Here is a 15,892-nt window from a genome sequence, read left to right as displayed (position 1 = left end):
TTTCCCTGGCTTGCTCTGTTTACACTCTTCCCCCTCCTTCTTTCTGTTCTCCACATCTATTTTTACTGCTTCTGTTCTTCTCATCACTCAACATCTTCCTTGTCATCAAAGAGCATAATTCTTTACTGTATGCATAGGCTAGAATGTTTAAAATGATGACCCAGAGATCTGTTCTCAAAGATTTAAATCATTCTTTCCATGAGGTTACAGTTACAGGCTTTGTGTACAAACCCATTATCCTCCTGTCCTTAGATGTGCTCAGCTGCCACAGCACATGAAGCTGAAGTTCATGGAAAACCACACAGAAGCTAGGAATTGCTTGCTGTGGAATAAATGCACTAATGCACACTCTCACGCATCTGCCACTGGGATATTTTAGATTTCTTTGACAAACTGGAGTCTTGCAGTACACTGATATGGTGCCAAACACTGATAAGCTGTTTTTGGACAGACGACTTAAAATACAGGTTAACACTGAGAAACCAAGGTTGCTATGACATCACGTATGCCAGGCAGTGGAAATGATTTTACTGAATGAGTCCTTGCCTCTATGACCAGCAGTGTAGCTGCAGGGAATGCTAGGGAGAATCCCAGATGTCCTCTGCCATGACCTTAGCACTGGTCCCTCCCAGGCTTTCTGGCTTCTGGTCTGACAGATTGCAATGCATGTGCTGTGCATGACCAGAGCACAATGGACAGGGATGTGTGAAATTTCGACAATGGGTTACTAGACCATGCTTTCTTTTAGGGAAGACAGTAACTCCAGAAGCAAGGTTCCAACAGTGGACTGAATTCTCCCTCAACTGAATCTGGTCTAGCTCCACTGATTACCAAAGAGGTGGCCACAGTAATGACACCAATGGATTTCTGAAAAAGGTGGAATGCTGGGCACAACTATGTTGGTGCAAGGGGACTAACCCTCATGATTCAGAGTTGAGCTAATATTCTCTATGTAATAGTAGAAGGTGTCCCTGCCCATAGCAGGGGAGTTAGGACTAGATAATCTCCAAAGTCCTTTCCAACCCAAAGCATTCTATGATTCTACGGTAATATTCAACAGGGATAAAACCAATATTTTTTTTATTGGGGTAAGGCTTGAAGAGCAGTGGATGTTTAATACACCCTTGGTCGGATCTGTGAGAGCAGCACACAGCCTGATTATCAGGCTCTGTCCACATTTCTTCTCTTTATGGTGTTCCCTACATAGACAATCTCCTCCCCAGTCACTGGAAGCTGTTGGAATAAACATAATACCTTTGACATCTCAGCATGATTGACTTCCTAGTTAGCGCTATTGAGATAAAAGAACTTATCTTGTTTGAAACCAGCCATCAGAGTGTTCCCCATCTCCACCTGGACCCAAAGGTGATACATTCATGGCCTCTACGCTTGAGTACTACAAAATAGCATAACCAGGCATCAAACCAAATTCCCTCAAAAGCATATTCTGATGCAAGCACAGGAGTGCACCCACCTAGAAATCTGCATCTCTGCTGAGCTCACACTACAGTATCAGTTTTCATGCCAGATAGCCTGTATAGTAATCAAAGCCTTCCTTGATTTGCACCTGTTTTTAAAATTGTATTTTGTTTCAAAACCGTAGACAACCATAGTCAAAGACATCAAGTCAAAGGTAACCAAAGACAAGGCATTGCAGGAGACATCTTTGATAGGTCCTGTCCCTCTGCTCCTTCTCACAAGAGAATTGAGTTGCCGTGGACCTCATGATCCTGAGGTTCAAAAGACCCCACTATTGCATCTCTGCTTTGATTCACGGTGTTCTGTGCAAGATGCGCTCACAGGCACACAAAATGCACCCTGGTCCTGGCTCCCTCTTCCCTTCCCCCCCTCCTCAAACAGCTGAGTAGAAAAGTGACTTAACTTGTTTTCCATTCATTTTTGATAAAGAAACACTGCCATTTCTCTTTTAAATATTTGAGATATTTTTTGAATAATATTTAACAAGGTCATATAAAAGCCTTCTTGAACAGATAGATCAAACTTCAAGAAAAATTCTTGGATTTTGGTTGCAGTTTGTGACCTTCACTTTATTTATGCTACAGAAAGAAAAGACCCTTGCGAATTAAGTGTGTACAGATGCCGAAGTAGTGCCTTGGAGAAGTAATTAAACTTTGCCAGAGTATTAATTTCTATTTGTGGAAGGAAAGACTATAGGTCTTTTAAAACAACTTTCTTCCGGCCTCTGCCATCCTGCAGAGAGCCTGCATCACTCACTGATGCTTTTTGCAACAGCTTCTGTGCTCTTTCCTATTTAACTTTCAGCTTTATCCTTGCACCTATTAATTTATCGCAGCCGCTGCGGGAGCTGGCCTTTGCAGCTGGCTCGTCCCTTAAGGAGTTAACCGGGTTTATTGCGTAAGCTGTTTAACATTCGGAATGAATAGGAAATGCACGCCCCTCCTCTCCTACAATCTGTTTGTTGGCTTCAGCTCGCACTCCTCCCCGTCTGTGTGTAAGCCCAGTGCCACTTGTCGTGCCCTGAGTCTCCTCGTGTGTGCCTGGGTGTGTGCTGGGTGTGCGCCTGCATGTCCGCCTGCCGCCGAGTCCCGCTCATGCCACCGGCAGCATCCTGGTGTCTCCGTGCCTGTCTGTCTGTCTGTGCGTCTGTGTGTGCTCATGAGAAGAGAGGAGCGAGGGGAGGCGAGACCGTCACGTTTGTAGGAAGTGTCAGCAGCCGATGCGAAGTGTGAAAAAAAACTCTGACAGCTCTCGGGCTGCTGCAAGTGGACAGACCACCTCACATAATGCCATCTTTTGATGAGGTTTTGAAGGAGGCCGGGGAATTTGGAAGATTTCAAAAGACACCGGCAGCATCCTGGTGTCTCCGTGCCTGCCTGTCTGTCTGTCTGTGCGTCTGTGTGTGCTCATGAGAAGAGAGGAGCGAGGGGAGGCGAGACCGTCACGTTTGTAGGAAGTGTCAGCAGCCGATGCGAAGTGTGAAAGAAAACTCTGCCATCTCTCGGGCTGCTGCAAGTGGACAGACCACCTCACATAATGCCATCTTTTGATGAGGTTTTGAAGGAGGCCGGGGAATTTGGAAGATTTCAAAAGAGGGTCTTTTTCCTCCTTAGCCAGACAGGCATAACTTTTTCTTCCCTGTTCGCCAGCGTAGTTTTCCTTGGGCAGGCACCAGAGAACTTCTGGTGCAGGATCCCTGGGGCAGCTGAGTTAAGTGAACGATGTGGCTGGACACTGGAAGAGGAACGAAACTTCACGGTACTGCCCCTGCACCTGGGGAACAAGTCCATCAGTGGGGAGTGTGAGAGGCTGGATGTCACTTGGGACACCTCTGTCAGCTGCACCAGCCCGCTTGCCCACTATGGCAATCACAGCACGGGCAACCTGCCACTCGCCACTTGCCACGATAACTGGGTCTATGAACAGCCCCACTCATCTGTTGTCAGCGAGGTAAGGAAAACACCCATCCTCTAATCGGTGGTGTCTATCCTGGTGTGGGATTGCAGCAGTAAAATGGGATTGCCAATGCAAGGGTCATTGCTTTGCTGGCTGGTTTTCCTTCCCAGATTTATTTCATTTTGAGTCATGAGCAAATCGGGACAATGAGTATGATCAAGTGCTGGCATCAAGCTTTTAGGGAAAGGTGAGCTGATATGAAAGGTGGCTATTCAAAGCCAAGTGCCCAAGCAAAGCCAAATATCCTGAAGAGATATTGCTCTGTCTGTAGAGGAATGTCAGATTAAAACAAAAACTTAAGTCCTTGCAGCTGAGGCTTCTGCTGCTCAGTTTTGGGCCAGCAGCTTTGGCGGTGTAAACTCCAAGGGTACTCTATGACCTGGATCAATGTAGGTTATCTCTTCTCTGTATTTCCAGTATTGAATATTTAAGTTTGCAGGTAATAAAAAACAACAGGTGGCAGACTGCCTATCTGAGATCCGGCAGGAGTCAGCAGAAGTGATTGTGCTTACTTAAGAAAAACCAAACGCACATTTCTGCCCAAAGCTGACATTCATGCTTTTCCTCAACATCAGTGTCAGAGAACAGCAGGCTATTGTCACTAGTGGTAAGCACTGGCAAGTGCAGTGATTTTTTTAATGAGGCTGCAAAAGGCCATTGCAGATTCTTTCCTAGGAGATCCTCTGTGTAATCTGTAATTGTGCCATGGATGTGCTGTGATTTGGCTCCAAAATACAGTCTGCACTCTAGGAGTGTGTATGTTAGGGTCATTTTGACAGCAATTGTCACCCACGCAGTGATGAAAAATACAAAGTGTGCTTAGAGGGATTGGCTCAGAAATCATCAAGGTGCACTGCAAAATGTGTCAGCACAGCTGAGGGCTCTGGTTCCTCTCTGTCTCAGGAGCCTCCCACTGTGCTTACACCGGAGCTGTGTCCTCCGAAACACAGAGCAGGGCACAGCAGGCAAAGCCCTGAGCAAACACTGAAAAGAGATGCCTATCCCATCCTTTCAATTCACCATCCTTCTCCCATCCAGCTGGAACTGCTGTATCCACTTGCAGGCTTCAGGCTGTCCATTCCCTGAGCACCGCATGCAACCTGAGCAGCTTTAGCCAGGGTTTACGCTCAGGAGAAGAGAAATCAGAGCACCTGACTGGCCCTTGAGCAAAGGTTCAGAATTGGCTTTTGTGTATGATCGATGAAGTCAAGGCTGCTCAGAGGGCTGCAAATGACACGCAGGGAGCTGGTGTCAAACTTTGGTCCCTAATAATGATGTATCTCTGCCCACATTGGCAGTGGAAGGTAGGGCTGGGTGGGCAGGAGGCCAGATGGTGCCTGGGAGCTGCAGCCTGGCTGTGGAACAATCCATGAGACATGGACATGGTGGGAAGTTTATACTGCCACCTCCAAGGCACCTCTGCTGGGGCACTGTGAGGAATTAGACCTTAAAATTAAAAATATAGATTCCTTTTCTGTTGCTGTCCCTTTTTTTTCCTGTTCAGCCTTGCTATAGGTGAAAGCATGTAGGTTGTGTCTGTAAGATCATGCTCAGAGTCTGTTTATGGCAGCACTTTGTGTATCAACCGATACACTGTGATTTTCCAGCAGTGATGAGTACAGCTATGGGAAAAGGAAACCAGTATTTGTCTTGCAGCAATAAATGGGAGAGAAAGGTTCAATGTTCTCGGGCAAATACCTCATCCATCTTCACCTTCTTCCTCTTTTCTGCTGGGGAGACCCTTCAGGGCCAGGGAAGGGAGGAGGGATGAAGGGATGCTTGGGGAAAGCACTTCCCACCTGTGCTCCCAAAGGTGCATATTGGGAAAACCATGGAGTAACAGTCTGCAAGGAATGACAGGCTGGGACTCTCTCTCCCCTGTGCCAGGGCAGCAGGTCCCACCATTGGTGTCACTGTGACTCCTAGAGGTACTTTTGCTGGCCAGGTCCACCTTGGATAGAGGCTGCTGGGCTGTGACCTGTGCCACTTGGAACCTCTTCCCAGTTTTGCAACATTTTCTGGATAAATCATATCCCACGAGGCTTAATTTCTTCATCTAAAAAGGAAGCTTGTGGCATGCATGTCCTGACTCAATTGCTCTGAGATCAGCTACTAAAAGGGGCTTCATATCTTATTAATGAGTTATATATCCAGGAAAGACAATTTAATTCTCAGATTTAATTTAACCTCTTTTTTGCCCAGCTGAGTCTCTAACAAACCATGACTCAATTTAGGCTCTGTTTAATTAGCTCACCAAAGACTTGTTTTCTTATCCATCTACTTGTAAGTGCTTCATTTTGCCCGTGTGTGCAGAGATGTTTCTTTCAACTAAAGATTTATGGCATGTCTTGTTGAATCAACAGTGGAAGGGACTAGGGAGACAAAATTAAAAGGATGAGTTACAAAACAGTCTCAGGATATACATCCAGGGAGAAAGAGAGAGGATGGGGGGAAAAGTCAGTGTGCTCAAGTCCTTCCAGGCTTATGGCAAGCACAGGTCCAGTATGAATTTGCAGTGTGACAGGGGATTCAGAGGACAAAAGAAGGCATATAAAGCCTTCTCTGAGAAAAGATGTCACATAACACCACAGGTCTGGCAGCCAAACCACAGGCTGTTGCAATAAGTTCTGAGCACCCTTCAGATGATAATTATGTGGCTGGATGGACTGATTCATGAGAAGTTGTGAAACGAATGGCATTGTGGTACCTGACTTCACTGCTCATGTTGCTCACTGGCCATTCTCTCATCTTAGATAGTTGTCTTATGCAAAGGTATTCACAATAGCATCAGCAGAAGGAAGCAAAGGAAAAAAAGGGGAGTGTGGATTGATAAAAAGCACACACTTCTCTATATATAGTACTTGGGGTATCTGCTGCACCACCTGCTACTGCAGGACTCCTGAGTCTCAGTGTTGGGGTAACCTCAGTGAGGTTCTGAGAGAATGTACAGGACTTTCCTCCTTCAGCATTTGAAGAGAAGAGCAAATTGTATTAAAAAGTCATCACAGGACCAACACATGGCAAAGCCAGTGACCTTGTTCTAGTGATGGGCAACACAGTATTGCTAAAGATTCCCTCTTAAAATCTTCCTTTGGTGTCCAATGGGCTCTGACAATAGGTCCCTACTTCTGCAGTGACATGGCCAAGGGTGTCTGTTCCATTGCTTTAGGTTAGGCTTTAGGTCAGGCCTTTCTGTGAGGGCAACACAGGTTCGAGGAAGTTGTCACTGGTGCTGCACACAGAGATCTGCACTGTGTTGGAGTTGAGCAAAGCAGACCTGGGTTGACATAAATGTTTCGAGATACCATTTTGAGACACAGCTGCACTGAGGTGGTGGATCTGTGCAGAGGACCTTCCACTGCCAGAGGACCTTGGTCTGGTTTAGCTGAGCATGTCTTGCCCATCTCCCTGTGAAACTGCATCAGCAGCAGGATAGAAATGCAGTGGCTTCTCAGATTTTTCTTGGAGAGAGAAGCTGACAGGGTAAATTATCAAGGTAAATAGATTCCTGGCTCATGCCAGCTGGTGCCATCTGGTGCCATCTGAAATGATGCTGGTCCCAGCAGGTGGCTGGCACTGCTCAGGAGGGAGGGCTGCTGACAGCAGCAGCTCTTTTAGAGGGAGGAGGGAAGGGAAGGGCTGTGTTTCTGTGCAGTGGATGGAGATGGAGAAACAACAGGTGTGCTGGGAGGCTGCAGTGGACTGGGGGCCACAAACTCATGCTCTGGCCCAAGGGTCTGGAGGGGAGCCCAGGTCACCCCCTGAGCTCTGTAGCACTTGAAACAAAAAGTGTTTTGCCTGCCAAGACCTGCTGGGTGAGCCTTGTGAAGGACCCATGTACCCCGGACATACCAAAGTCAATAAACCTAACTTTTCCAGGAAACTGTGCTGAAGTTGGGATCACTGATCTTTAATACTGCCAGGCTTTGGCACTGTGTACTTTTAACCCTGAGGAGACAAATCTAGTACTTTGTGACAGGGTGGCTGAAAATAGTGTGCAAAGGGAGAGCTATTTTCTTCAGACATTTTTGGCATTGATGACTCCTTGAGGCATGGGCATGAGTTACAATTGCAACTGCAATGAAATGGCCTGAGACGCTGGAGGAAAGGAAGAGGGAGGTCTATGTGGTCATCAGCAGCTACAGCACAGCTGGGCCTATTTTAGACAGCATTTATCTCAGCCTTTGTTGGCAGGAGTTGAGCAGAAGGGACAGTTCCCAATATGTCCTGTCTGCAGCAAGTCTTCATGCTGTAGATGATGTCATTTTGAGACCTAACAATAATTTGTTGCCGAAGTGTGAGGTCTGAGGAGGACAAATGATCATCTGAACATAGCCTATTGCACCTGCTGGGAATCAATCTTCTTACTTCTCGGCTTGCCAGCCACCTCAGAAAATACCAGCCAACATTTGCAGAGAAACCTGTAAGGCAACAAATATTGTTTGTCTCATGGTTTTTACAGTCCCTCAGAGAAGAAGATAACATGTCAGTCAAACTCAGGATGGAGAAAGCACAGCTGGTCCTTCTGCTATCCTCCTCCAAGGGAATAAACAACTCAATTTATCCTCAAATTGTTGATCTAGTGTGACTGCTGTTATTGGCATGTCAGTATATCCTGACTTATTTTCACTGTAATGATGGGATTAATATTAATTAGGGAAGGGAAAAGGGAAAAGGGCACAGAGAGCAGAGGGAGCTGCAACTGCTGAATTTCTCATGAAGCTCTGACTAAGATTTGTCTGTATGGGAGGGGCTGGAGCGGTTGCTTGCAGGGGTTAAGCCAATGGGGTGGTGTTTCTTCCATTGCCATCAAGCCCACTGGTACTAGCTGGGGGTTTAATTTTTTTCTTATTATTTTGCGGACAGCTGCTGCTTTTCCTCCATTAGGAGATGAAGAGTTTCTCCACCTCCCTCTTTTTTTGGCCCTGAAGAGACAGAGAAAAAGGAGGAGGACAGAACAGGTCATTTGTCCTAGGATACTCAATGAATGAGGTGATCCAAATGTCAGGGACACAAAGGTCATGGGCCTTCAGTCATGCACAGCAGAGAAACTTAAAAAGCTTTCAAAGCTAACCGGTCCCTCAGGCTCTGAGTCCCAGTGCCCTGGCAGCAGGGTAGTGACTGATTCCTCTTGTCCTGTTAAGTGCTCAGCTTGAAACAAGATATGCAGAATGACAGTTGCTTCATCCCTTAGCACTCTGAGAGAAGCTTTAACAGAAAGAGAAAAAGAAGGTAATTTCTCCCTTTCCACTGCACTCCCTTGCAGAGGGGTTTGTTGCAATAAGGATGTGGGAAAGCTAGTAGTTTGAAAGGCCAGTGGACGGGAGAAGAGCTGCCCAGAAACAAATAAGGAACATGCAGCAACAGTCAGCATCTCCCCGTGTTTCCTTAAACTATGAATATCTCACTGAACCATTTGTCACTGGGAGTGAAAGGGTAAACCAAACACTTTTTGGTCACTTGTATGAATACCATTTAAAACGTGTCTGGGCTCTGGACATGCTGCTGCAAATGGGCTGGGGAATCACTGTAAAAGTTTATTGATCATAGAGTTTAATCCATTGTTTTGTAATTTAATTGTAACAGGCAGTAAAGCTCTTCAAAACTCCTACCCAAGGCTGCTACATTTTGAGGAGCTTTTAATGGCATGTTGCGATTTAAAACAATATATTTCTACAGGCATACGTGTGCTCAAGTGAATAAAGGTCTCTCAAGTACCAGGAATTACAAGTTTGTGCTTACTCTGTAGGTCAAACTTAAATGGAAAATGTTTGCCTCGTTTCAAAGCTACGAAGAAAGGAGAAGTTGCCACAGCCCCATATTTCCCAGTCATTAGTCATGTACAAGCTCATCCAGTTGCCACTCTTTCTTAGGCTGATTACACCACTAATGAGCTACAGGGAGCCAGTGCAAAGCCTCTTCCTTCTCCTAGAGAAATCTCACTCAGGTGGTTTGCTGCTCCTTTATAGATCAGTGAAGCATACCAGTGCTGCTCCTTCCAGTCATGCCACTGCTTCTGTAAATCTGAGCATCTCGTTGGTGTCCAAGCCTCAGCAGATATGCAGATATTCATGACAAGGATGTATTTCCAACCAGCAGTGGATGGCTGCATGGACTGCAAGGCTGGCAAGGAGGACAGAACTGTTTTTCCCATCTGTTAAGGACACTATAGAGGAATTCCGGAAGGAGCTGGTTCCTGCTGCCTGTCTGTGATGGCAGCACCTCATTTCTGCTTACAATGGCAGCTCATTGTCAAGGCTAAGAGAAAAGGAGTGAGGAAGTGGATTGTTTACCACTTTGGGCAGTTTTTCAGTCAGCTCCCTAAATGGAAAGGGTCGGTGTTCAGGTGCACAGTGGTTTGTGTCCTACAGTGGATAGAAATCCTGCAGGTGAGGGCAGGACTGAATACAGAGGTGAGTTGTAGGGCTGTGCTGGGTGCCTGCACTAGAGCAGTAAGAGGCTTGGCTGAGAGCACAGCAATGCCAGGAAGGGGATGTGCCCTTAGCTGGAGCTGGCCAGCTGAGCTAGATCACCTGCTTGGTGATTACAGTGAGGAGCCAGCTCGCTGCGTTCTAACAGGCTTTACTTTGCTGTTTTGTATCCTTTTCCCCCCGGCTGCATGGCACTGCAATAAATGCTTTAGCATTTTTAGAAGAGTAAACACCAGCCCCTGCATGGATGGGCATATGAACGTTCAGAAACAGACAGGAGGCACCATGCCACTACCTTTTGTGGAGGCTGCTAGCAAGGAACATGGGAAGTGTTTGGTAGGGGTGTCATACAGGAGGACTAAGGACTAACTGGAGGCAGTCTGAAAACGTGGGTAAACTGTTGCCGATGATTTTTGTCCAAGGGAAGCATATAGGGATAACTTTCAGGCACAACCAAGCCAGGTCACAGCTGAAGCAGTGAAGTGGGTCTGACATGCAGCTTGGATAAAGAAAAGATCTCTGCGGGGCATTCAATTCTCTTTTAAAGGTTACATTCCCCTCTAAAGGTTATGTTTGCAAATGAAAAACAAGACATTAGCGGGGTGATGACTTCAATGCTAGGTGTTACTGTCAAGCAAACAGAAGTGCTTATCTGTACCAGAATTTATTTAAATACTTAGAAAATGGCAAAGTGCAGGACTAACTTAGGAGAACAGTTAGTGTATTGTCACTAATCTTCAGGAAGAGCCCACAGCTCCTTTAGAAGTTTTCTGTATGTTCCTATTTCCCAGAATATATACAATATTTGATGATATTGTTAGTGTAGAGGTAGTTTCAGCTGCTGCATAAATCATAGGAAATTGCTGTACAGATGAAAGAATCCTCTCCGTTAAAGACACTTTCACCTTCCTTTCTGGCATGCCTTTGTTCTTCTGCTTTCTTTCATGATAGTTTATTCCTTGCCTGTTTACAGCAAAGAGAGATAAAATAATTTAAAAATAAATACAGTTTTTGAAAAGGGGTCAAGGAGAGTCCCAGCCTCTGGCATCAGGACAGGGAATTGCATTGTGTTTTAAAAGTCTTCTTTTAGTGGTCGTTCTCACAAATCCCCATTATTTTTCAAAGATACATCTTTTGATACTATTTGCCAGGGTTTTCATTGCTTCAAAAAGCAAGAGGTTAAGCAGCATTTGAAATCTGAAAGTGCTGCTCCATGTTCAGGCTATTTTAGGAAAGCATTTCAATTGCCCTTGAGTATGACAGCTGAGAACTTTTATTCTTCTTAGAGGCTTCTGCAGCTCTTGCTCAAGATTTACAGAAGTGGAAGCCAGTGCTCATAGCTTGAGGTGGCTGAAAGGTGGCCAGTCAGGCTCCCATTCCAACCTCCCAATCCATGGGGTTGCCATCAAAACCATGGCTTTGCTTAAAGTCAGTGGAGGTGGGATATCTATCAGGTTAGAGACCTATGAGGTGCCCCTTGTATGTCCTGTGTAGGCACCTCTGAGCCCTCAGGCCCAGATAATACTCTGGGCATTACAGCATGCAAATGGGCTGAGATGGAGCTCAGGCACATGACACTAAATTTTAGGGTCTGGAGAACTGTGAATGGCAGAAGAGGCTGCTATCTCTCTATCCCATCCTGTGGCCATTCCCTCTGAGAAGAGTGCTTGAACATTGGTGGTTTCATGTGCTGGTGAGCACAAATGTGGCACACTGTGTGTGCTTCGGCAACCAGCACCTTGTTGACAATGAAAAAAATCTTATAGCTCACATTTGAAAGCAAAAGGGTGTCTCTAGGTAAATGGTGGCAGCTGCTGTTGTCTGTGGCTTCCTTTGGTCCTGAGACCTCATTGTTCAAATGATTACCCCAGGTATGGATTGAAACCTCCCAAATCCCATATAGTCTGCAGTGTTTAATATTCCTTTATTCTCCAGGAACTGTAAAGTAATTTCCCATGCCATGCTGTCTGTGTTAATTCTATTTTTAGTTCCTAGTCTCTCCCTTCCTCTCAACCACTTCCCTCTTCCTTTTGCCTCCATTCATCCCCATCCCCATCCTTGTTAGTATGCTAGGGAGCTATGGATGCTGCAGTATAAGGAATAGAAAAGTCTGGGAAAGCTACACCAAGAAAACATTTGTTCAATGTGTCTGAAATTGATCTGAGATCTGTTTGCAGTTTCCTCAGGGACTACATGTTTTTGCTTTATCTAGAAGGCACAAAGAAGAATAACTAAACAATTTCTGTAAGATGCTGTTTTCACTGGCAATAGCTGTGGACCCTTATTCTGCACTAAACAAAGTCAGGACTTTGCCTTGGCAATGTATTTAACAGCGTTGTTTGCAGAAGAGTGATTTGCTGTCCAAATCTGGACAACTGATGTATGAAAGGCAGCATCCTTTTGGCAAGGAGGAGCTCTCCCTGTTCATGGCCACTTGAAGAGTGCTTGCTATGGGCCTACTGGTGCTTGTTATTGAGCAAGAGTATTTGAACTTCCCCTTCCCCTCCCTCTTCCCCTTCCTTTTCAGCTTCCCATGTGGACCTATGCAGTTCTGTAATGTTTTGCCCTGAGGGTGACAAATGACCCACCTGGGTGTTTATGTCTCTCCCTTGTTCCCACAGTATGATCTTGTGTGCGCCAATGCCTGGATGCTGGATCTCTCACAGGCCATCCTCAATCTGGGGTTCCTGGCTGGTGCATTCATCCTGGGCTATGCTGCAGACAGGTACAGTATGAGTTCTGCTGTCCTTTGGTTTGTTGGGAGGTGAAATCACTTCCAGTATCACCTGAAATAGACATGTGTCAACATTTTGCAGGTTTAATTCCCTTTGGATAAACATCCCCAAATGGTGCTAACAAAATCCAGCCAATGTAATTTTTGCTCTGATTTGGGCTGGAAACTTTATGTGATTGTACTTACTGGTCCTGTTTGGACCTCAAAATTCCATGAAATGAGCTTTTCTTGTGGTTTTTGATGTTTCCTGTGCACATCTGGACCCAGGAACGGCAGAAATAAAAAGGAAGAATTCAGAGCAATTTTCTGGACTGATGTTTACTTGAAGGATGGCACCATTAATAGGCACCATTGATGAAGAAAGCAGCTACTTGAGGAAAGAAGGAAGGGGCTCAGTGGGTAACTCTCTCCATTCACAGGCTGTGCTCATATACTTACCTCTGAGGTCACAGCTCTTGCCAGGCTCTCTCTGAGAGCTGGATGAAACCAAGGACAAGTCCCTCTCAACCTTACCTATTCTGTGATTCTGAAAAGGTGTGGGTGACATTCAGGCTTGAGTACCTAACCTGTGCCAGAGGCAGAGCTCCCATGAGCTCTACCTTGCTCTGAGAGTAAAGAAGGGAGCCTAGTTTGTGCTTTGTGCTGCTACTTAACAGTAGTCAACCTGTGCATTGGGTGAGTGCACCACTGATGATTTCAGTGACAGAGCATTTTTCTTCAGTTTGTAAATTACTTTCTGCCTGGTTCATATTTTCTTTTGTATCTCTCGTAATAATAATAACTTATAGTACAACTTCTTCATAGGTAGAAATACTTACAGGCTTATCTTCATCTCAAATGGAAAATTTTGAACTACCAAACAAAAGTAGTTTCAAGGAGAACCTCATCTTTCCAAAGGATATAGTAATAAGGGAAAAAGCAAGGCAAAAAAGCAGCCACAGCATTGAGTAACTTAAAGTATCTCTGTTCAGTGTCTGGCTGGGCAATTGTGACACTAGCACCTCAAAACTGTGAAAAAGCAGAGATATTACAGCCAATTATTAAAAGAAAATAATACATCTAGGAGTATGTGTGTAGTAAGCCTAATGTAGCCTACTGTAGAACTGTGAATGTTGTTCATTGACAGCACTGGGGGAACGTGCTGCAGCCAGATCATTTCACTCTTGTCTCCTTGACAGCACTCAAAAGAATGGATCTTGTTGAAAATTTCCTGGGTTTTGTCCTGCATTAATTCTTTTCATGAAACCCTTTGAACAAAATGAACAAACAAATACTGTTGCAAATACTTTATGGTAATATAAACAGCTGCATCATTTTTCACCGTTTCTTCTTAAAACAATGAGAAAAGATCTAGTTGTGTTCCAAGGACACAATTCCATGAAACTACAGGAAGACTTTTTTTTAAGTTATGGCTTACCTTGGGCACATAATTATGTTTCTTGCTGGAGAGTGAGATTCCTGAATACATTAGGCGTATTTTGAAAAGAAGTGATCTAAACCTAAACCAAACCTAGAAAATCACACCGAGTAGGTAAAGCAGAAATTATTTTCACAGAACTGGCTGTAATTATTATTAGAAGACTAATTTGTGAAAACAGAAATTCCCAACAAAAATTGCCCTTATTAAAAACCTGATCAGATCAAACACCTGAACTGGAATGTATGGGCCATAGTTTAGATACAAAAAGACAAACAGTTTTCTAAAACAAAATGAGGGCTGGTGAGGACATCACTAGTTTTGAAATTAGTGATATAAAGACAGTGATAACTACTACAGGGAAAAGAGTTCCATATCCCAAGGGCCAATACTACAAAATTTCAGAGAGCTACCTTTCGGAAAAAGGCTGGTCTCAAAAAAGGACTTTCAGATCTATCACTAAAATGAAATGTTGAGAAAAAAGGAAAATATTTGTGTCTTTTCATGATTTCCACTTTCTTTTCCTTTTTCAACAGATACGGCAGAATCCTCATCTACCTGCTGTCCTGCCTTGGGGTTGGGATATGTGGTATCATAGTGGCATTTTCACCAAATTTTACTGTATTTTTGATCTTCCGTTTTCTCCAAGGCATGTTTGGCAAGGGAACCTGGATGACATGCTACGTGCTGGGTGAGAGCTGTTACCTTCTTTTTTTCTTGGTTAGGAAGAGTGAGGCATTTCTGGAGGACAAAGACTCTTGCTACATCTTCTTGTCATAATATTTTTTCTTGGGAACAAAGCACTGGCCCTAGAGTCAGCAGAAAAATAATTACGCAAATCCATCCTGGTTAATGCATTTGCTCTCCAATGATTAAGAGGTGAGGGAATGGATTATTCATATATAAACGTTTTGTTATTACATAGAAGATAACCAGGATGATAAAAATCTACAGAGCAGCCCCCAAAGAAACCGGATACACAAACAGGGACATGGTTTATTTTGGCAGAGTCTGAACATCTTCCACAGATGCTCAGAGGAGTTTGCTTCTCCTCACTGGGAGGACAGCTTGGCTGGCTGCTTTCATTCTTTAGCTGGGAGACTTTGCTTAGTGTCAGGCTGGACACCAGGGTCCTTATTAGGGTTATTATTTTCCTGAAAAGGGAAAAGAAAGGGAAGCTTTGTTATAAATAGCATCAAAACAGCAGGGATACGGAATCTTTGGTACATTGTAATTTATCAGTCTATGGTCTATAGCAGTGAAGCTCCTTGCATAGAAAGCTTCCTTTTGACAGAGAAAGGATATTGTTGTGATGTCTTGAATGACTTCCAGGTTCAGTAAGGCAGTCATAAAGCCTGAAAAAGCCAGATGGTGAGGAAGGCCTCCTACAGGAGATGGGATGTCAGATTTACTTAAAAATAAAACCAGCCATTTGGTGATCTACTGTTATAAACCAAAACATTGTGATAACATCATGATATAGGGCAAAAACTTGTATCATTGCTGTTGTCTGTGAGGCCTGTGACAACTGTTTAAAATTCCTAGTGGAATTTAGATGAATGGGAGCGGAATTTTAGCCAGACATAAACACTTACAGTGGGACCTGGGAGCACTGGGGTGATGTACGTGCAAACATACCAGTCTAGCCCTATTAGCATCTAAAGCCCAGAAGAACTTTGTTTTTCTGGGCAAAGTTACACTGCTGAGCAGCTCATGTTCAATATCCAGTGAAAGGACCAGAAGCTGCTTTTCCTCTCACTTCCATGCACATGGCTTAGTTTTAAACTGAGATCTTATCTTGAAACTTTGGCAAGTGCTCTAACCAGCAATATGTTTTATGGCAGATCCATGGCTTCCTTAAAATGGCCAAGCTTG

General features: G+C 44.5%; 1 protein-coding gene across 2 annotated transcripts in view; it reads left to right on the top strand.

Annotated features, from left to right (window-relative positions):
• Positions 1–2,430: 2,430 nt before the first annotated feature.
• Positions 2,431–15,892, top strand: part of SLC22A3 (solute carrier family 22 member 3) — a 30,279-nt gene continuing 16,817 nt past the window's right edge. The window contains exons 1-4 of one of the 2 annotated variants that reach the window (XM_017739492.1): positions 2,431–2,593; positions 2,823–3,429; positions 12,488–12,591; positions 14,554–14,708. In XM_017739492.1, coding sequence (XP_017594981.1) covers positions 3,016–3,429; positions 12,488–12,591; positions 14,554–14,708 — 673 coding nt within the window. In that variant the 5' untranslated portion in view covers positions 2,431–2,593; positions 2,823–3,015. The other variant, XM_008637861.2, reaches the window with a different exon arrangement.

This window comes from Corvus brachyrhynchos, unplaced genomic scaffold (assembly GCF_000691975.1).
Source record: "Corvus brachyrhynchos isolate BGI_N302 unplaced genomic scaffold, ASM69197v1 scaffold14, whole genome shotgun sequence".
NCBI lineage: Eukaryota > Metazoa > Chordata > Aves > Passeriformes > Corvidae > Corvus > Corvus brachyrhynchos.
This window is presented reverse-complemented; position numbering and strand designations above follow the sequence as displayed.